The sequence below is a fragment of the Chenopodium album genome, chromosome 23 (assembly GCF_948465745.1).
Source record: "Chenopodium album chromosome 23, dcCheAlbu1.1, whole genome shotgun sequence".
NCBI lineage: Eukaryota > Viridiplantae > Streptophyta > Magnoliopsida > Caryophyllales > Amaranthaceae > Chenopodium > Chenopodium album.
The window spans coordinates 39241093-39263787 of record NC_137856.1 but is presented as its reverse complement, the minus strand read 5'-3'; the positions used below and the strand labels follow the sequence as shown (position 1 = coordinate 39263787).

At 34.5% G+C, this 22695-nt stretch overlaps 1 protein-coding gene and 2 pseudogenes across 2 annotated transcripts; 1 reads left to right on the top strand and 2 right to left on the bottom strand.

Moving 5' to 3' along the window:
• Window positions 1–1949: 1949 nt before the first annotated feature.
• Window positions 1950–7061, bottom strand: LOC145607614 (4-hydroxyphenylpyruvate dioxygenase pseudogene; annotated as a pseudogene).
• A 1311-nt stretch (window positions 7062–8372) lies between these two features.
• On the top strand, window positions 8373–8963 carry LOC145607613 (pectinesterase inhibitor 6-like). Its single transcript, XM_081663208.1, has one exon. It carries the CDS (start codon window positions 8373–8375, stop codon window positions 8961–8963), a length of 591 nt encoding a protein of 196 aa, XP_081519334.1.
• A 2407-nt stretch (window positions 8964–11370) lies between these two features.
• LOC145609095 (jasmonate-induced protein homolog pseudogene) lies at window positions 11371–12607 on the bottom strand (annotated as a pseudogene). The gene is made up of 2 exons (XR_014105974.1): window positions 12492–12607; window positions 11371–12265 (listed from the first exon to the last, which is right to left on the bottom strand). The product of XR_014105974.1 is annotated as a jasmonate-induced protein homolog pseudogene (transcript).
• Between the last annotated feature and the right edge of the window lie 10088 nt (window positions 12608–22695).

The window sequence follows — 22695 nt, the reverse complement described above, 5'->3', positions numbered from 1 at the left end:
TCTATGTGGTGAACTTATTTTAATGGTTTCACCCACCCTTGATAGGGCTATCCATGAAAATCTGCCATCCTAATAGGAGCAGGAGGAAGGGTAAAGCTGCTCAAGACAACCAGGCAAGCAGTAGGGGAAGCAGATTTGGTGGCCAGACAAGCCATGTTGGGTCTACAGCGAACTACCATTAGTCTGTGTAACCAGAGTAGTATTTTGGGACATTTTGTAATTATTCTAAGGCCACAGGTGGCTAGTACTTTGATCTGTAACAACTCTAATGTCCATTTTGGACCAAAACTTATTAGTTCTGAAACTGTTAACTTAGGGGAGGGTGTTATCCCTCAGTTTCAACCACCATAGTGATGGTGTGTTGCTTTTGTAAGTTGGCTACGGCCATTAACTTTGATGATCTAATTTAATCTGTTCTGTTGCTGACCAAAAAAAAAAGGTATTAGTACTAGAGGTGGCCATCGTGGAGGCTGGGTGTGCTGGGTCAGGGTTAGGTGGGTCATGGGTTAGGGTAGGCTGACACAAGACCATCCCGGGTTGGGGTAGGGTGGGCTGGGTCGAATTGTTTTTTTTTTTTTTTTTTGTCATTAAAACTTTTGTTATTCACTTAGGAGATGTCTAAATGTCTAATCCAAAGTTTATAATTTGGTTACTGTAACAAAATCATCGACCAATAATTTTAATACAAATTAAAGTCCAAAATATAATTATTCAACTTCTAACTCTTGTAAGGGCAGCAGGCATCATGCATCACGCCATCACATGAAAAATTTTCCTATAAAATAAAAAAAGACTTGGCTCTTGAAGTTCCAAAAGGTAATTTACCAAAAGATTTTACTTAAATTAATGAACTTTACATTTGATAATTCAGAAGTATACCAACAACGAATGCCGTGTTGAAGAAACTTACAATAAAAATATGGGATTGTTTTACAATAGCTATAGTACAATATTATAAATTTTATAAACTCTATAGTTTTTCAATTCGAATCATACATTTTTAGTTTTTAAATCTTCTTCATTCATTTGGTCGACTATACTTTGAAAACAATAATGCTAGTATATATTAAAAATATATTTTCTTCAATCTTGAGAAGTGTAATATTTTCAAACAATGACACATGTATGTGCACCATATTGATAAAAGGATTAAAGGTCGTGAAAGTGTTTAACACTTTATAAGGTTAAAAGACTACTTCGACCTCTTATTATTGCAAACGATTTCGCTATGGAACCACCTTAGACACTTAGCTTGTAAAGTGGACGACTCACTCTTAATGATGGGTAATCAATTAAATATGACAATTTCCCGACTCGTATTTAATACAGAGTACAATCTCTTTGATTCACACTTAAATTAGTAGGCCACCATTAAATTGAAGTCGATCATACTTGCCCTGTTTTGTTTAAAGATGTCAATTTGGATGTCTAGATAGGGTCGGGTCTATTTCATATTTGAGTCATACATGCTAGATTATTGTGTCCATATAAGCTGGAACTCTCAATTAAGTTTTGTTTAGGTTGATTTTCAATCGATAAGATCAGATTAAATAAGTTTTTAACACCTTTAACTATGTTTGCTTTAGCCCTAAGCTAGCTAGAAATTACTTTCGCATAGATATAATTAATAACATGTCAAAATAGCTAGCTTGAATGACTAGGCAACAAAATCCATTTAGATTTATTTGTAAAGCTCGATCAATAGCTATTCCTCACAGGTTGGTTGAAAGGCCAAACCTTTTTAAAGTAGCCATAATATAATTGAAATATATTCACCAACATGTAAATTAAACCCACACTCTGTTAGCATGGTATATTTCCATGTTGTGAAATTAAGAACAACAAACATAAAGATATTACATAACATCAATGAACTAGTGAGATACTATGGATATAATGTGTTTGAACGAAAGGATTGGGCTGATTGGAAATAACTTGAGGTCGTGGGTTCAAACCCCAATAGTGAGTGTTTTATCATATTTCTCTAATGATCTAACCAGCTCATTAAAGTTCTTTCCATTTCCAAAGCCACCACACCCACCTAGGGATGGCAGTGGATCTGGACCCGACCCGGATCCGTGGATCCAGATCCGTTTTTCACGGATCTGGGTCCTCAAATTTTGGACCCGACGGATCCGGGTCGGATCCGGGTCCAGCTGGAAAAAACGGATCTGGGTCCGGGTCTAACTACCAGACCCGGACCCGGATCCGTAGATCCGTTTTATAAATTTATTTTTTTTAAAAAATATAATTGCTAATACAAACAAGACTCACAAAGTCACAAGTCACAAATTTCAGCCCATATCAAAAACTGAAATCAACCCACAAAAAAAAAAACCCTAATTTTCTCTCTCTAGTTTCATTCTCCAATCTCCACGACTCAGCGGCTCAGCCTACTCTCCACGAGACCATCGCCGGTACCCCCTGTCAGATCGGCGGCGACTCCATCCCGGTACACGCTGTCATATCGGCGGCGACTCCATCTCCGTTCAGTTCTGTAAGTCCCGTATTCCCTCCTCTTTTTAGTTTCTTTGTTGTTTACTTTATATAAGCAAATAAATTGTTGGTTATATGCTGAAATTTCGTGGGTATGCTGAAATTTAAGGTAGTAGACTAGTAGTTCAGATTTGTTTGTTATGTTTTTGTACAAGTTTGCATTTGAGTTGATGAAATTCTATCAAGATTATATGCTGAAATTTCGTGGGTATGCTTGTGCATGTTTTTGCTGCCAATTTGTGTGTTTTATTTTGTCTGCAAGTTTGTGTAATTTATACAATTTTGTGTGAATATTTGTTTGATTAATTTGTATTATACAACTGTGAGGTCGATTAGGAACTACATAGTTACTTAGTAGCAATTAGTTTCATGAATTAAACCTTAATTACTTCATAAAATCAATTATACATTTATACTACTGATTTTTTTAATAAAATTATATGACTGATTTTATCTTTTATAATAATTTCAGAGTATGGATGCACAATCAAATTTTAAAGATAGTAATGAGGAACCATTTGCAGTCCCTTCTGATAAAGAGGAAGAAGAGGAAGGAGAATTTGAGGGGTTTGTTGAGGTCCAAAATGATATTACTAAAGAAAGTGAGTCTAGTAGTATTAAGAAAAGTAAGAAACTAACTTCTGAAGCATGGGACTATTTTGATCTGACTACAATCAATGGTATACAAAAGGCAATCTGCAAGTTTTGTAAAAGTAAGCTCTCTTACTCTGGGAATTCAGGAACATCTCACCTTCTTAAGCATGCTAGAAAAGTATGCTCGGGAAAGCATTTGAATCTTGCTGCCGGTCAATCACAATTGAAGATTAAGACTGAAGTTGATGGGACTACTTCTTTGGCCATTAAGGAAAAGCAAAAGAAAGTGCTATTTGATCAAGATGTTTCAAGACAAAAGTTGGTTAAGATGGTAGTAATACATGAGTATCCTTTGTCAATTGTTGATCATATTGCATTTCGGAGCTTTGTGAAGAGTTTAAATGAAAATTTCAAAATGATTTCAAGGAACACATTGAGGAGTGATGTGATGAAAATGTATAGCAATGAAAGAGTTTCTCTTAAGGTTTTTTTAGAGGCCAATGATAGTAGAGTAGCAATAACAACTGATATGTGGACCGCCTCCAACCAAAAAAAGGGGTACATGGCCGTGACTTCACATTTCATTGATCAAAAATGGAATTTGCATAATCGAACACTAAGGTAATTGTTTAATTAATTTATTTCTAATATTAATTTATTTCTAATAGTAATGGAGTTTCTCTTCCTTTTGTTTTTGGCTATTTGAACTATGTTATTATTTGTGGTGCTAGCTAAATGTTATAGCTTTTATTCATGTATTTGGCATGTTTATTTTTGTTGTAGGTTTTGTTTTGTGCCTTGTCCACATACAAAGGGGGTTATTGCTAAGATTCTAATGGATAGTTTGTCTCAATATTCTTTGGAAAACAAAATTTCATCCGTTGTTGTTGATAATTGTACCACAAATGATGCAATGATTAATGTATTGATGGAGAAATTAGAAAGTAGTTGTTTGGTGTTAAATGGAGAATTTTTGCACATGAGGTGTAGTGCTCATATTCTAAACTTAATTGTGAAAGATGGTTTAGAAGTGATTGATCATGCAATTGGAAAAGTAAGAGAGTGTATAGCATTTTGGATGTCTACCCCTAAAAGAATTGAAAAATTTGAGGAAGCTTGTCGTCTTTTGAATGTGAATAAACCTAAAAGAGTGGGTCTTGATTGTAAAACTAGGTGGAATTCTACTTACTTGATGCTTGAATCTAGTTTGCCTTTCAAGGATGTCTTTCATAAGTTGAAGCGTTTAAATAAAAGGCTTAAGTTTTCTATTCCTAGTGATGGTGATTGGACTATGGCTACTCTTGTTTGTCAAAAGTTGGAAATTTTCTATAAGGCCACTAAGGTTTTTTCTATTAGAAATCATCCAACTGCTAATTTGTTTTTTCGAATTGTTTGTGAGATTAGACTTGCTTTGAATCGTTGGGTGCAAACTGATAATGATGTGGTTATTAAGACAATGGCTGAGAGTATGGTTGAAAAATTTGACAAATATTGGTCACATATTAATGGGATTTTGGCTATTGCTGCCATTTTAGATCCTAGAAATAAAATGGATTGTGTGGCTCATTATTTTGGAAAATTGTATGGAAGTGATGCCCATGTTGAAATGGCAAGAATAAGAAGGACCCTTGATAATCTTGTCCATGAATATCAAAATAAGAATGAGGTAGTAGTAGAACAAAGATCACCATTAAAGAGAGGGTTTAATGAGTGTGATGATGAAGATGATTTTGCTAGATCAAAGAGACAAAAAGTTAGAACAACACCTTTGAGGAGTGAGGTAGAACAATACTTGGAGAGTGCCACAATGCCGGAGGATAATGAATTTGATGTTCTTAAATGGTGGGGTAGAGATCAAAATTATCCAACTTTGCAAAAAATTGCCAAGGATATTCTTGCAATTCCCGTATCTTCGGTTGCATCGGAAAGTGCATTTAGCATGGGTGGAAGAGTGGTTAGTGCTCACCGTTCTCGACTTCATTCTCAAACCGTAGAGGCTTTGATGTGCTTACAAAGTTGGATGGTTGATGATGTAAAGAGTAATGTTTTACTTAGTTATTTTTTTTTTCCTCCTTACTTTATTATAGATTTCACTTCTAATTCTAATACAAATTAAAGTAAATTTTTTTTTTTTTTAATTTTATGATAGGCACTTTTGAAGGATCACTTTCATGTTCAACTATCACCGAAGATCGTGAGGATGATAATGATAATGATGTACAAGAGGTGGATATAATTGATATGGTAAGATTTATAAATTATTATTATTTAATGTTAAGACATACAAAGTATAATTTAGTTTTTGCCAATTACTAATTCTTCTCTTTGTTTGGTTTGTTTCTTTATTCTAGGATGTTGATGATATTAGTAGTGATGAAGATTAGTCCTTTCAAGAGATGGATTTTGGATGCTCATATTGGAAATATCATCATTATTTTTTTTTTCTTGGTCATTTGTAACATCGTACTTTTTTTTAAATGTTTGGATTTTTTTTTTTTCAAAGACAATATGTGTGTTAGTTTGTATTTTTAGTTGTATAACTCTAATTTATGTATTGAACTTGGTTGAAATGCGCTTTATTATTACATTTGTTTAAAAAAAGTAGGCAAAAGATGCAAGACCCGTTTTGGACCCAGACCCGGACCCGGATCCGTTGGATCCGTCGGATCTGGATCTGGGTCTTCATTTTCTGGACCCGACGGATCCGGGGCGGATCTGGATCCAAGGCTGAAAAACGGATCTGGATCCGGGTCCATCCGGACCCGGTCCAGATCCGACCCATTGCCATCCCTACACCCACCCTTTTGATAAAGCTTGCCATCCTCTCCTTGCATCATACATCCAACTCTTTGTAACACTTCGATGAACATAGTAAGCCTATCTCCAATAGGCTTAGTAAAAGTTTGAATCATAAAACCTTCAGCATTCTTTTCGACTTTAAGCCCTAATGCTTCACATTCATCTATTTGCTCATCTGTTAAGGTATCCTTTGACGATTCCCTCAACTTTTGATAGTACTCGCCTTCCGGTGGAGGCATGAAGTCGAATAACGATGTCTTCTTCATCTCTCTTAGAGTTTTGAATATATCGTCTGTAATGAGAGCTAAGTGTTGCACTCCTGGACCGTTGTTGCGTTGTAAGAACGTCTCCATGGGGCTCTTCATTGTTTTTCCATTCACCGGCTCGCTAAAGTTTATGAAGACGTTTTCATTATTGTTGGCTAAGAACACAGATTGGAGCCCGGTCTCGGTGACTCCAACCATGTCCTCGGGTGCAAACTCTACAAACTCGTGGAACCCGGTTATCCTCATCACGTACTCCTTAATAGATGCTAGCTCGGGCACGCTCCCTGCAGCATGATCCAACCCCTTGAACCCGAACTCGGTTGTTGACCCTCGATCATCTCCTGGTAGCACTGAAGCAAACTTGGGTAGAAAGTTGCACAATGTAGATGATTCATTAGCTACATTTGCATGACTGACAAATCGAAGAACCACATCACCAAAGAGATGGACCTCGGCAAGGAGGGTATTCCCGTCCTCTAAGAGGATGGGAGGGGAGGAAGGCCGAGCCCCGGCTGCCACACTAATGGCAAAGGCGGACTTAGCATCGTCCACCTCAAGGGCCACAGCGCGAACACCAAGTGCATGAGTGGACATAAAAGAGGAGTGGGATTCATAGTTAAATTTAGGTATTGAGGCCGTAAGAGACGGAGATGGAGAGTAAGGAGCGGTGAAGAGGAAGTGGAGGTCACCGCTACGCAAAACGTACGAGGCATGTACATGGTTGCCAGTAGAGTGGTCAGATTTGGCAACCATGGGCATGCCTAGCCCCTTAGAAAAGAGGAGGCTCGTGGTGGTCGCGTCACCACACCAAAATTCGACGTGGTGGAACCTTTTCACCTTAAATTTATCTGATTTTGGGTTCGATCGTAACGATTTAGAACCTCCATTGATATTCTTGCTCTCCATTATTTGATCTTAATATCACTTAATACTACTAAAAGATTTCAACTACAAATACAAGTTTTGAAGCAGGTTGATTGTTATTACGTTGGACCCTTATTATAGTCTTTATAGACACTTTACGTCTAATGGTAATTTAATAAAGACAAAATGAGTTGAATATTGTTAAACTTGTATCGGATCCGATCTTCACAATTTTTAATTTAAATCGTTAAGTTGATCTGATCTCCATTGTTTAACTTATTAATACCTTAGATCCACAATTAATCTGTATTAAATAAAGACTTTAATCAAAGATTACTTGGATATATATTATTTTTAATCAATTTGCTACCTCAACCAACCATTTAATACTCCATTTTATAAAACTTGAACCATGAATCCATTTTATAAAACTTGAATGTACTACTGGAGTATTTTATTTTTGTACCCTTAGACCAAGGCTGGAAATTAACTGAGAAGTAAGAACCATATTCTTTTTTTTTTATTATTTATTTTTATTTATTTTATTTTCTCTGTTTGGTTCCTTTTCGTTTTATTTTTTTTTTTTTTTTTTTTTTTTTTTTTTTTTTTTTTTTTTTTTTTGTTTTTTGACATAAGCTTAATCCGCAAGAGTTTAAACAAAACAAACTACACAAAAAAATTAAAAGAGGACAAATTAAAAGCTAGCTGATTAGATATAATTGTCAACAAAAATTTCACGCCAAAAATTGTTGGTGCATGGTAGGACTTATACAAGTATAAAGGTAGATAGGATTGCATTATAACAGTTCACGATGACAACAAAATTGACGGGGCGCAATTAAATCTTGTGCTTGATTTACACCACTTTTGTATTGGACAGATATTTTTAGTTGCTACCACCTATCCAATTCAATGATCATGATTAAAAATAAACCTCATCATTTTAACCATTAATCTAAATTAGAATACATTCAAACTACTACCCTTACCTTTCTAATTCATTGAACATAATAAAAAATAAATATAAATTATTAATACCTTAAATATCGCATCAACTTTTCCTAATTAAATTGCTTGAAAAGTAACCTAATAAACTTTTATCACCTCTAAATAATAATGCAACCAATATTCACCTTATCAATTTTCATTTTGTCCCTTTTATTTACTTCCTTTAATTCTTTCATTTATCAAGCTCAATGTAGATCTTTATCCGAAACAATATATCCAAGTTCACCACCAACATCATTAGAAACAACCGCCTTTATTATCCCTCCATCACCGTCACCATCCATTGCCGCGGCCCCTTACAATGATCCTTCGTACGCTCTCTCACCAAATTCCGCCCCCATTGCCATGGAAGACGCAGATGGGGATCCAATTGATCTCCCCTTCACCTTCAACCCTTTCGACCTCAACCATGATCAACAAGAAGAATCATCAACCACCACCAACACTGTCATTAATAATCCGGACGTAAAGAAAACTTGTGATGCCACGGATAATCCTGACCTTTGCATTTCCTCCTTAAAGCCATTCCTCATGCATAATAATAATGATGGTAGTAAAAAAACGGATACGTTCTCTTTACTTGGGATGCAAGTTAAAGCGACGCAACAAGCTACGCAACTTGCCCTAGCCTTGAGTACTAAAAAATTAGGGCAAACCAATAATGACATGGATGCCCTTAGAGATTGTAAGGAGATGTATGATAATGCTTTGGATAATTTAGATAAGGTTGTAAAAGCTCTTGAATCCAAAGATATTGGTACTATTAATAGTATGTTAAGCGCCACGATTTCGGATTTTGGTACGTGTGATGATGGTGTAAAAGAAAGTGGTGGTACGTCTCCCTTGGTTGGTTATGGAAATAAATTGACTGAATTGGTAAGTAATTGTCTTGCCACAGTTTCTCTTATTAAGGATGATGGTGCGACGACTACATAATATGGATCATCTGGTTCCTCTCCGGTTTCTTTAATTGAGTTATCTATACTGTCAAACTTTTAAGATATAGAAAATTATAGGGGTGTTTGGGTTCCATTTTTTTCTTTTTTGGCTTTGTTTGACAAGGTGTTGTGATTTGAAGATAAGAACGAGATAAATTGCTATTCCAAATAATGTTCTATGGTTTTTATATAATGAAGTCGTACTTAAATTTCATTTTAATCAACAAATATATATTTGCAACATGTCTACTAATAATTTGTTATATTTATCATAATGGTAGTCATTATCTCAAGTCCTTGCCTAATTTTTAGAGACTGATATTTTAGTATAGTAAAGAGAAAAAAGAAACGGATAGAAGCATGCAACAAATTAATAATTAAAGTAGGTAGGGCTCATAATTATTGAAGCAGTAAATAGATAAAACATACATGTGCATGCATGGTACGTACTACGTAGGTAGGTAGCTAGGAAAGAAACTAACTAACACAGTATAGCACATACATACATGGAGTAGATGCATGTTAATCATGTATGAGTGAGCCATATTATAATAATTAAGTATGTACGAAGGTAGTTTTTAGGTATAATTAAGGATGGAGGAGTAGTAATAAAAGTAGTAATTACTATCCCATCCATTAATTATATATAAAGTATGCACGACAATTAGAGAGCTCCAAAATTAGCACCAACAGATGCGAAGTTGGTGCCAGATTCGATGGTAGCACTACAGGTGGTCTTGGTAATTGGCTCCATGAAGCTCGAGAAGTTGGATGATGCATCGAGCGAAGCTTCGATTTGGCCCCAATTGATATTTTGAAAATCAGCGGCAGCGCCACATTTGATGTAAACCTTGTTAGGATTGGTGGGCGAGGGAAATTTGGGAGCAGACCAAGCCAAAAGCCATGCACAACTTTTTGCAGTCGTGTTTTTGCCCGTGTACACTACGGCTCCCTTGGATCCATTGTCATCCGCCGAATGAGTAAAGTCGCCTTCAGTGTTAGGAGCAATGACCGCAGGATATTCACCAACCACCAATTTTCCAGACCAATTTTGATTGGTGGAAAAATTAACCGTTGCAGTGGTGTTGTTCATCATCGCGACAATTGTACTGTTTTGCTGTTGAGTGGCCGCTGCACCATTGTTCTGTTTCAACCCAATGTTTTTGGCCACCTCAACCATCTTCTCCACAATCTCTTTGTCTTGTGCATTTATTACAACTGCTTCTTGTGCTGAAGCCATTTTTCCTTATGTAACCGGCCTATAACAAATTTCAATTACAAATTAGTTAAACCACATATATATATAGCTCACTTGATATATATGTTTTGATAACAAATATGCATATGTAATATATATCAATTTAATTTACATGTAGTATAAACCAACTATATATATATTTATATATGAAGACTCTTCTATGAATATGATATTCATGACATTACCTTGATTGGAAATTCGGATGTTGGTTGTTTGTATGCTAGAGATCAGAAGCTTGATTGTGTGTTGCATTGCGCCAATTACCTACCCATCCTTTGCATATGTATACACACTCCAGCTTCTTCATAAACGTGCGTGTATTAAATTCTATGTACATGGAGTTTTTTAACCATAACATTTACATATGTCAATCTCATCTCATCTACCTCCTGCGTTTCTTTTTAGATATAATCACTTATTTATGTCACGGACTCCTAGCTAGAAAAAAATAAAGAGGGCATATTTCCTTCATTTTTTAAGTAGTATTATAATTTTTTTTATTGTATAAAAACAACTTGTTTAAGTATGGGTGATACGAGACACACTGACACATGAGCCTATGTAAAATGGCTTGTGCCCACCTTTTGCACCATATTTACCCAATAATCCCATGCCAATATGTTTTAAATATTCCCTTTATAGAAATATCATTTGGAATTTAAAAAGGTGCTTTTTTAATATGTTCTTATCACTAAAGGAATCAACTGTCCCTGTCAAAAAAAAAAAAAAAAAAAAAAAGTAATCAACTGTCTTCATTTTTTATGAATACAATATTCCAACTATTGGGTTACATTGGCGGACGTTTATTTTTGGCTTTCAAGGGGAGCACTTGCATCTCCATTTTGCAAAAAATTAATCAAACTCATTGGTCATGTATAATCTGTAATATTTATTCTAACAGGGTCGAAATTTACTTCATTTTTTTTTTGTATTTTTTTGAAACAACGGTTCCAAATTTACTTTAACGTGGCAATAAGGGACAATTTTGTTATAAAATGGCTACAATAATCTTGGTCGTAAATTTGTCAGTATAATTCCATATCATTCATTAAGTTAACTTAGAATAATTTTTATTTTAATTACATAGTAAAAAATATTGGTTAGATCGAGACTGAAGAGAAACAAATGGATAGAAGCATGCAAATAATTAATAATTAAAGTAGGTAGGGCTCATTATTATTGAAGTACTAGTAAATAGATAAAACATACATGTGCATGCATGCATGCATGGTACGTAGGTAGCTAGCTAGGAAAGAAACTAACTAACACAGTACAGTACAGTACAGTACAGCACATACATGCAGTAGATGCATGTTAATTATGTATGATTGAGCCATACTTTAATAATTATAATTAAGGATGGAGGAGTAGTAATTAAACTAGTACGAGTAATTACTATCCCATCGATCCAATAATTATTTATAACGTACGGAGTACGTGCGTAGAATTAGTTAAGTCCAAAGTTAGCACCAACAGCTGCAAAGTTGCTGACAGGGTCGATGTTAGCACTACAGGTGGTCCTGGTAATTGGTTCCATGAAGCTAGAGAAGCTGCCTGATACGTCGAGCGAAGCTTGGATTTGGGCCCAATTTATATTTTTAAAATCAGCGGCAGCGCCACATTTGACGAAAACCCTGTTAGGATTGGTGTTGGAGGGAAATTTGGGAGCAGACCAAGCCAAAAGCCATGCACAAGTTGTTGCACCACTGTTTCTGCCCGTGTACACTACGGCTCCCTTGGATCCATCGTCATCCGCCGAATGAGTAAAGTTGCCTTCAGTGTTAATAGCAATGGCCTTAGGATAGTCACCAGTCAGCACTTCTCCAGACCAATTTTGCTTGGTGTAAAAATTAACCGTTGCAGCGGTGTTGTTCATCATCGCGACAATTGCACTGTTTTGCTGTTGAGTGGCCGCTGCACCATTGTTCTGTTTCAACCCAATGTTTTTGGCCACCTCAACCATCTTCTCCACAATCTCTTTGTCTTGTGCATTCATTACAACTGCTTCTTGTGCTGAAGCCATTTTTCCTAACGTAACCGGTCTATAACAAATTTCAACTACAAATTAGTTAAACCACATATATATGTATAAATAGCTCACTTGCTTCAATATATATATATATATATATATGATAACAAATATGCATATGTAATATATATCAATTTAATTAACATGTAGTATAAACCAACTATATATATATATATTTATATATGAACTCTTTTATATATCAATTTAACTAACAAGTAGTATGATATTCATGACATTACCTTGATTGGAAATTCGGATGTTGGTTGTTTGTATGCTAGAGATCACAAGCTTGTGTGTTGCACTGCGCCAATTACCTACCCATCCTTTGCATATTTATACACACTTGTACTCCTACTAGCTTCTTCATAACCGACGCGTGCGTGTATTAAATTCTTTACTTTAGTAATTCTCTATTTTCGCATATATTCTCCACTTTAAAATGTCTAGCCTTATTATTTATTTTTGCATATATTCTCTCTTATCATTAAATGTGATATATTATTATCATCAAATGTGGTCCCATATGTATATCAATACTTGTAACTTTGAAAGGGCCACGTTTTCTCAAATTAAACCAAGGAAAGAACTTATATGAAGGATATGGAGAAATTGAGGGATAACTTAGGTGCTTAGAATTTTACTCCCGGTATCAAATGATCCTAATTAAGATCAATTCTCATCACTTGTTTTTGTAGCTCTTTGAGCACCAAAAAATAAAACCAACAAACAAACAAACTTATATGAGGGCTATGTTGTCAATATGTACGATTTCTTAATATTATAGCTATATATATTTACTAGTTTTGTATCCCATGCGATGCCTGACTTGTTTATTAATACGACACAAAGTTGCCAAATTTTAAACAAATTATTTGATACAATAAGTGTTAAGTGAAAGGTGTATATCCTTTTGATTTAAGATGTATTGACGTTGTTGGATATTATTGAATTTATTTTTTTGAAAGCACTATTTATACTAGAAAGAATTATACACTAATATGAGAAAAATATCTATAATATTCGAATTTGCTACTCGTGGATTAATGATTAATAATTATATTTGTTGAATAAAAAATATACCATCGCTCATAAAGTTGTGGGTGGTTTGGAAAAGAGCTTAATAATCTATCAAATATAGTTCTCGAAAGAGACGCAAGTAGCATGGCTGCATGCATGGTTAAAGCAATTGGAAGAAATTAATTTGAAGTTATTATATTTGTGTTTGTTTTTAGATAATATTTGTTATCTAAACCAAGACTTTTATACTTAAAAATTCATACAACTCTAAACTAACTATTATCTTTAAAAAAAATCTAAACTTAAAAAATTAAATAAACTTAAATAAATAAAACGTAACATATAAGGTGTGATTATATAGATTCGTTTGGCTATAGCCTGCAGGTGTGATCAAATAGACTCGTGGAGACCTAGTAAGTTGCATTTATTATTATTATTATTATTATTATTATTATTATTATTATTATTATTATCATTATTATTATTATTATTATTATTTATCATTATTAAACATTTAAAAATTTTAATACTCCTTGTACGTTATGTTTTGGATTTTTTTTCCTAATCCAATTTTTTTTTATCTTAATAATAAATCTATCGGATTTGCTAATTTATAATCATACATGTAAAAATAAGCCGTAATTGTCGTAACCTACGTGGTGTGATACTTGGCAAAAAGTTGAAACGCCATGTGTCGCTTTCTCATGACCTCGATAAAAGTTTAGTTACATATACATATACATATACATATACATATAGATGTACTTGACATGTTCGCTTTGTTGAACCACAGTTGTTTGTACTTGACCATTAATTTAATCTTTTGTAGTTCATCAGTAAAAAAAATATACTCAATTCTTAGGAAAATTCATAATTGTTGAATTTTTTTTGTGTATACCCCCGTATATTAATTTAATAATTTTCATAACGAGTATAGTATAATTTAATCGATAATAATGTTAAAATAATAATAAAACTAATTTAATTTGATTATATTATTTCTAATTTATTATATATGTTGGTCAAACTCATAGTGATTTCTTGTTTGATAATCTTAAAGTGACATCAGTTATATATGTATATTTATTTTTTGAGGAAATATTAATGTATATATGTAACACATACTCCGTTAATCATGTACAGGTGATTAAAAAGACGGTTATAATTACTCCGTAATACAAGTATCTAATTTCTTCTTCATTTTTATTTTCATGTTATCATATGATTGGTGGTAATATGCTTGATAATTAGAATTATATATGTTTTCCTTGGTTTAAAGAAACAGGGTTTATAAATGGATGATCAAGCTGATAATAAATGATGATGCTTTATGGTTTAATTTCAAATAGAACCATATCATGTACATTTGTTTATAAATTATACACAGAGTTTTTTTTTGGAGTTTTTTTTTTTTTTTTTTTTTTTTTTTAAATTCTTCAACCAGCCCCACTTTCATAATAAATTATTGCTTTCAATTATTCCTCTTAAAATCTCCGCACATAAAAAAATGGAGCAAACAATAAAATACGTAGATAATAGTATAGAAGTATGTATGGTATTATATTTCATTTAATTATTTAATATACATGTGTTGTTATATACTTTTTCTTTTTAGAAAGATGATTTGACGCAAGTTGGTAACTTGTGTTACGTGTCAAGGAATTTGTTTATTATATTTTAGAAGATGGATAATGTCTAGAAGGATATTTATCCTTCATTAAGATTCTGTTCCGATTCACTAAACTGAGCTGAACTGAACTGATTGGAGCTAAACTAAACTGAACTGAATTAAACTGAACTTAGCTGAATTGAGTTGTTTATGAAAGATGAAAATTAGGAACTGAAGTGAACTGATTGGAGCAAAGAAAAAAGACCCTATACTAAGATTCTGTGTTTTCTGTAAGAGGTTTATTTCCTTGAAGATAAGGTGTTTTCTTGGAGGATGTTTAATTCCTTAGAGCATAACAAGTAGTGGGACTAGTTTTCACAATACTTTATTCTAAGTCTGAATTTATCTTAGCTGAATATTATTACTCCCTCCATCCCTTTTTGTTTGCACAATGTGCCATAAATGGATGTCCCTTATTAATTACCTTGTTTCATTTTAGGCCATGGTTATTACTCACAAATATTGACTTGGGACCATCCCCACTGTCTTTCCCTTACCATTTCTTAATAAAGTAGATTTGTGGGATGGATCAAACAAAAAGGGGCGGAGGCATATTGTTGATCTTAAGTTTTTATGATGACTCAAGGAACCTAAGCAAACCCATAAGGGCTTTAACATTTGTCTATTAGCTTTGATGTGTTGACAGGTTTTATATGCAACGATATTCTAGAGACAGAATGGAGCATGGAACAAGGTCAAAGGAAGAGCTTTGGATGAGCATAGAAGACAATCAGAAGCCAAGTTCCTTGAGTGAGGAACTGAAGCTCCAGAGTCGAAGCTTCACTGAGTTTCAAGAAGTCTATTGTAACTTTATTATTTATTTTAGACTTCTTGTATATATGTTAAGTACTTTGATTATTGATAGGATTTTAAGTGGATTTAATTTCAGTTTATAAAGATTTTATTTTCCTTGTTTAAAAAGATTCTATTTTATTTTTGGAAAATTATCTTTTAAACTATTCTATTTTCTTAAAGATTTTCTGTTTTAATTATCCTAATATTTTGGAAAATCTGACTTGGTAAAATCTCCTTTGAAAACTCTTTTTAAACGGATCTTTTACTTGGTCAAGGAGGTTGAGAAATTTAAGGAAGCAGTAAACCACTTCCTCAAGTATACTTCAGCTTGTTGCCCAAGCCTCCACGAACTGCACTTCCTAGTTTCATGGGAGTTGTGGTGAAGTGGAAGTCAACGCAGACGTGGGAGTTTTTCAACTGATTTCCTCTAGTATAAATAGAATTAGTTTTCTATTTTGAAGAGCACACTTGAGCATTACCATCTTAAAAAGCTTTTCGAAAAGAGTCAAAATCCACTTAAGTCCTTGAGTGTCTTTGTACTTAGCATCTTAGAGTTTTAATTCGAGTTGTATTGGGGAAGAGTTTGGGTAAACTCTAGAGTGTGTAGATTGCTTTGAGTGAAGCAAGGAGAAAGAGAGAGATTTGAGAGCTCAACTGATTGAGGGATCAGTTGAGGGGGAACTTAAGTTCGTAGAGGAACTTGAGTTTAGAGTCTTAATTTGTAATAGGTTGTTTGCCCTATTATTATTAAGAATTGAGTTTAAAATCCCTTGTGGTCGTGGTTTTTCTTCTTGATTAGGGCCAAGAAGTTTTCCACGTAAAATCTCTCTTGCACTTTAAAGTTTTTGTTTGAGTTTCTTTTAGAACCACGCAAAAATTACCCCAGTTCCTCCACAATACAATTCACCCCCCCTCTTGTATTGTTCATTCGAGTCAACAATTGGTATCAGAGCCGGTTCCTCGAAGAAATCAGGAAACCCTGACGAGTTAAGTTCCTGGAATCAAGATGAACAATTACGAGAAACTGGAAGAAGGTTACTCTACGCAGCGTCCTCCTATGTTCAATGGGAAATTCTACACCTATTGGAAGAACAGGATGGAAATCTTTATCAAAGCTGACAACTACCAAGTTTGGAGAGTTATCGAAGTTGGTGATTTTGAAATTACCAAAACCAACAGTGAAAATGAGGTAGTACCTAAACCTATGTCTGAGTTTGATAAGGAAGATTTTGAAAAAATGGAGATTAATGCACTTGCTGTTAAATTACTTCATTGTGGTCTTGGACCCCATGAACACAATCGTGTTATGGGTTGTAAAAATGCTAAAGAAATTTGGGATTTACTTCAAGTAACTCATGAAGGAACTAACGAAGTGAAACGCTCTAAAATTGACTTGCTTATGTCAAAATATGAACGGTTTGAAATGCAACCAAAAGAATCAATTCAGGAAATGTTAACTAGATTTACTAACATTATTAATGAGCTTGTTTCTCTTGGAAAGCAAATCCCTATTGATGAGCAGGTCAGAAAAGTTCTAAGAAAGCCTCCCTCAAGATGAGAGATGGAGAGCCAAGGTAACAGCCTTACAAGAAACAAAGGACTTCACAAAGTTCAACATTGAGCAACTTGTTGGTTCCCTCATGACTCATGAGTTGCACCTGGGAACAAGCAACAGTGAAGGAAACCGAGGAAAAGGCTTGGCTCTCAAAGCTGGAGATCAAGAAGAATCTGAAGTAGATGAAGAAGAGGCAGCTATGCTGGTGAGAAGGTTCAAAAGAATGTTCAACAGAAACAACAGGTCAAGGAACTTCACCAAGAAACCCTCTACTTCAAAGGCTGACTCTGGTTGTCACAAATGTGGATCACTGGAACACTTCATTCGTGAGTGTCCACTTTGGGAAACAGAGAAAGGTAAAGGGAAGGCAAAGGAACAAGTTAAGAGCAACTACAACAAAACTCCTTTCAACAAAACAGACATTAGGAAGGCTATGATAGCTGCATGGGGAGATTCTGAAAGTGAGGATGAAGAGGAACAACCTGAAGAAGAAACAACTCATCTGTGTTTGATGGCCAAACGTGATGACAGGGCTTACAATGATGAGCTTGCTAAAGAGGTATTCCTTGATCCTAATGTACTTAAAACTTATACTAAAGATGCTCTCATTGATTTAGTGTTTGAAATGGAAGATGAATGGACTCACACTAGTATTCGTCTAGGTGAGTGTCAAAGAGCTCTCAAAGTCTGTAAGGAACACAGTACGTGGATTGAAAATCAACGAACTGATGTGCAAAGCAGATTTTTTGAACTTTTTGACAAGAATCTTCTTTTAAAAGAAATGAATGAGAAACTCAAGTTTGAAAATATTATGGTTAATGTAGAACTGACTCAATACAAACTAGCTAATGCTGAAATATCTCCAAGTTCCTCCTCTGAATCTTTGCCTAAATTTAATGAGGATTTTGAAAAATTAAAATTTGATCTTGATGAGTTAAGAATTGAAAAGGCAAAATTGGAGAAGGAACTTGAGCTTCGAAAAGAAAGATGCGTTAGTCATGTTGGAATTCCTAAGTGGATTGAGAATGCTCAAACCAAAAGAACTGAAGGTCTAGGATTCATACGTAGCATAAGAACAAGAAAAAATATGTAGATCTGCCTAGCTATAAAGTATGTACCTTCTGTGGTAAAACTGGCCATCTTGTTGCTACTTGTAACAAGAAGGAACAGTCTGTTAACAAGAATGTTAGGCAAGTTTGGGTAAAGAAATCTGATATTGCTTCAACGTCCAAGGAACCCAAGAAAACCTGGGTTCCTGAACCTAACCAATGAGTTCTTTTGCAGGTCCTAGTGAGGGGGGACAACACGTGGTACCTCGACAGTGGTTGTTCAAAGCATATGACAGGAGACAAATCAAAGTTTCTCTCACTAGAGGCCTATCCAGGAAGAACTGTGACCTTTGGAGACAACAAGAAGGGTGAAGTAATTGCTAAAGGAAAAGTAGGAAGGTCCAGTTCTCATTCAATAGAAAATGTACTTTTGGTCGAGGGTTTAATGCACAATTTGCTGAGCATATCACAATTTTGTGATAAAGGAAACTCTGTAAGTTTTACCTCTAATTCATGCAACATCATTAATGATAAAACGGGAAGGGTTGTTCTTGAAGGAACTAGAAAAGGGAACACATATATTGTGGATCTGAATTCTGTTCCAAGGAACAACCTTACCTGCCTGAGTGCCATTAATGATGATCCTTTATTATGGCATAGACGTTTTGGACATGCTAGCTTCTCACTCATGGATAAACTTAGAGCGAGGAACTTAGTCATAGGGCTTCCCTCAGTCAAGTTCCTCATACAACGTATCTGTGATGCATGTGTGAGAGGCAAGCAAGTCAGGTCCTCCTTCAAAAGCAAAAACATGGTCAGCACCACAAAGCCATTGGAGCTAATCCATATGGATTTGTGTGGCCCCATGCGTGTTCAAAGTAGAAGTGGAAAGAAATATGTTTTAGTTATTATTGATGATTTTTCTAGATTTACTTGGGTGATTTTCTTGTCTAGCAAGGATGAGACTTTTGATGAATTTGTGTCCTTTGCCAAAAGAGTTCAAAAGTCAAGTGGAAATCAAATTATCCACATTCGATCAGATCATGGAACAGAGTTTGAGAATTCAAGATTCGATGACTTTTGCAAAGAAAATGGCATGGATCATAACTTTTCAGCTCCAAGAACTCCTCAACAGAATGGAGTTGTTGAAAGGAAGAACAGGACTCTAGAAGACATGGCAAGAACTATGCTCATAGCAAGTGGTCTTCCAAGGAACTTCTGGGCTGAAGCTATTAATACTGCTTGTTATACTATTAATAGAGTTATGATGAGACCAATCATCAATAAGACTCCTTATGAACTGTTTAAGGGCAGAAAACCCAATATTTCTCACTTTCGAGCTTTTGGATGCAGGTGTTTTGTCCATAATAATGGGAAAAGGAACATAGGAAAATTTGATGAAAGAAGTGATGAAGCTGTGTTCCTTGGCTATGCATCAAATAGCAAGGCTTACAGAGTTTACAATAAAAATACATTGTGTGTAGAAGAAAGCATTCATGTGATATTTGATGAATCTAATATGTTTATGAATGTACAGGAACAAGACATTAATGATTATGAAATTGGAATGATTAGAGACAGGAAAGAAGAGGAAGAAGCCTCCAAGCAAACCAAGGAAGTAAGAGAGGAACCTGAGCAAGAACATCAAGAAAATGCTGAAGTTCCTGATCAAGAAACCCCCGGAGGAACAAGATCATGGAGAATCCGGCGATGAGGAAAATGCAGAAGAAACCGAAGAAGAAGTGCCTCAAATTGGAGTTCCTGCTAGAGAGTTTCATCCAAAGCCATTCAAATATCAAGGCTCTCATCCAACAGATCTTATTATAAGTGATATTGGTAAAGGAACTCAGACCAGATCACAGATGAGGAACTTCTGTGCCTTCCAAGCCTTCTTATCCACAATTGAGCCAAGAAATCATGACGAAGCTCTGAAGGATGCTGACTGGATAATTGCCATGCAAGATGAACTAAATGAGTTTGAAAGGAACAAGGTCTGGCATCTTGAAGAGAAACCAGAACACAAAAAGGTTATAGGGCTCAAGTGGGTATTCAGGAACAAGCTGGATGAATATGGAACAATTGTGAGAAACAAGGCCAGACTTGTTGTGAAGGGCTACAATCAGCAAGAAGGTATTGATTTCGAAGAAACTTTTGCTCCTGTTGCTAGATTAGAAGCTATTAGAATATTAATTGCTTTTGCTTCTTTCATGGGTTTCAAATTGTATCAAATGGATGTTAAATGTGCTTTCCTAAATGGTTTTCTTGAAGAGGAGGTGTACGTAGAACAACCTCCTGGTTTCGAAAATCCCCAATTTCCTAATCATGTCTTTAAGCTTGATAAAGCTCTTTATGGGCTGAAACAAGCTCCTAGAGCTTGGTATGAAAGGCTCTCTAAGTTCCTTCTTCAAAATGATTTTAAAAGAGGAAAAGTAGATAAAACTTTGTTTTTAAAATCTGAAGGAACTGATTTACTAGTTGTTCAAATATATGTTGATGATATTATTTTTGGAGCAACTAACGAAAACTTGTGCAAGTACTTTGCTGAGCTAATGAGTGGTGAATTTGAGATGAGCATGATGGGGGAACTCAACTTCTTCCTTGGACTACAAATCAAACAAACAGAAAGAGGTATTGCAATTCATTAACAAAAGTATATCAAGGAACTACTGAAGAAATATAATCTTGACCAAGCGAAGACCTACCATACACCTATGGGAACAGGCACAAGGTTAGATGAAGATCTACAAGGAACTAGTGTAGATCAAACTGGATACAGAGGTATGATTGGATCTCTTTTATACTTAACTGCTAGTAGACCTGATATAGCATTTAGTGTTGGCTTATGTGCAAGGTTTCAATCTATTCCTAAAGAATCACATCTTACAACAGTGAAAAGGATCCTACGATACCTCAAAGGAACTGACAATCTTTGTCTCTTCTATCCTAGAAGTGATACTTTTGATTTAAAAGGTTTTGCAGATGCTGACTATGCAGGGGATCTGGTGAACAGAAAAAGTACTTCAGGGATGATTCAGTTTCTTGGGCCATGTCTAGTTTCTTGGGGATCTAAGAAACAGAACACAGTGGCCTTGTCAACTGCTGAAGCTGAATATGTGGCAGCTGCTGCTTGTTGTTCTCAAGTACTCTGGATAAAACAACAACTAAGAGACTATGGTATGAAGTATAATTGCATTCCTATTTACTGTGATAATACTAGTGCCATATGCATTTCAAAGGATCCTTTGAAATGCATATGTACAAGGAGTATTAAAATTTTTAAATGTACAGATGAATTTTTGAAATACGTTATGTTTTAAATCCAAAACATAACGTACAAGGAGTATTAAAATTTTTAAATGTTTAATAATGATAAATAATAATAATAATGATAATAATAATGATAATAATAATAATAATAATAATAATAATAATAATAATAATAAATGCAACTTACTAGGTCTCCACGAGTCTATTTGATCACACCTGCAGGCTATAGCCAAACGAATCTATATAATCACACCTTATATGTTACGTTTTATTTATTTAAGTTTATTTAATTTTTTAAGTTTAGATTTTTTTAAAGATAATAGTTAGTTTAGAGTTGTATGAATTTTTAAGTATAAAAGTCTTGGTTTAGATAACAAATATTATCTAAAAACAAACACAAATATAATAACTTCAAATTAATTTCTTCCAATTGCTTTAACCATGCATGCAGCCATGCTACTTGCGTCTCTTTCGAGAACTATATTTGATAGATTATTAAGCTCTTTTCCAAACCACCCACAACTTTATGAGCGATGGTATATTTTTTATTCAACAAATATAATTATTAATCATTAATCCACGAGTAGCAAATTCGAATATTATAGATATTTTTCTCATATTAGTGTATAATTCTTTCTAGTATAAATAGTGCTTTCAAAAAAATAAATTCAATAATATCCAACAACGTCAATACATCTTAAATCAAAAGGATATACACCTTTCACTTAACACTTATTGTATCAAATAATTTGTTTAAAATTTGGCAACTTTGTGTCGTATTAATAAACAAGTCAGGCATCGCATGGGATACAAAACTAGTAAATATATATAGCTATAATATTAAGAAATCGTACATATTGACAACATAGCCCTCATATAAGTTTGTTTGTTTGTTGGTTTTATTTTTTGGTGCTCAAAGAGCTACAAAAACAAGTGATGAGAATTGATCTTAATTAGGATCATTTGATACCGGGAGTAAAATTCTAAGCACCTAAGTTATCCCTCAATTTCTCCATATCCTTCATATAAGTTCTTTCCTTGGTTTAATTTGAGAAAACGTGGCCCTTTCAAAGTTACAAGTATTGATATAC

What these genes read in the sequence shown, in the direction of transcription:
- LOC145607613 (XM_081663208.1), top strand. Translation starts at nt 8,373, where the DNA reads ATGGAAGACGCAGATGGGGATCCAATTGATCTCCCCTTCACCTTCAAC.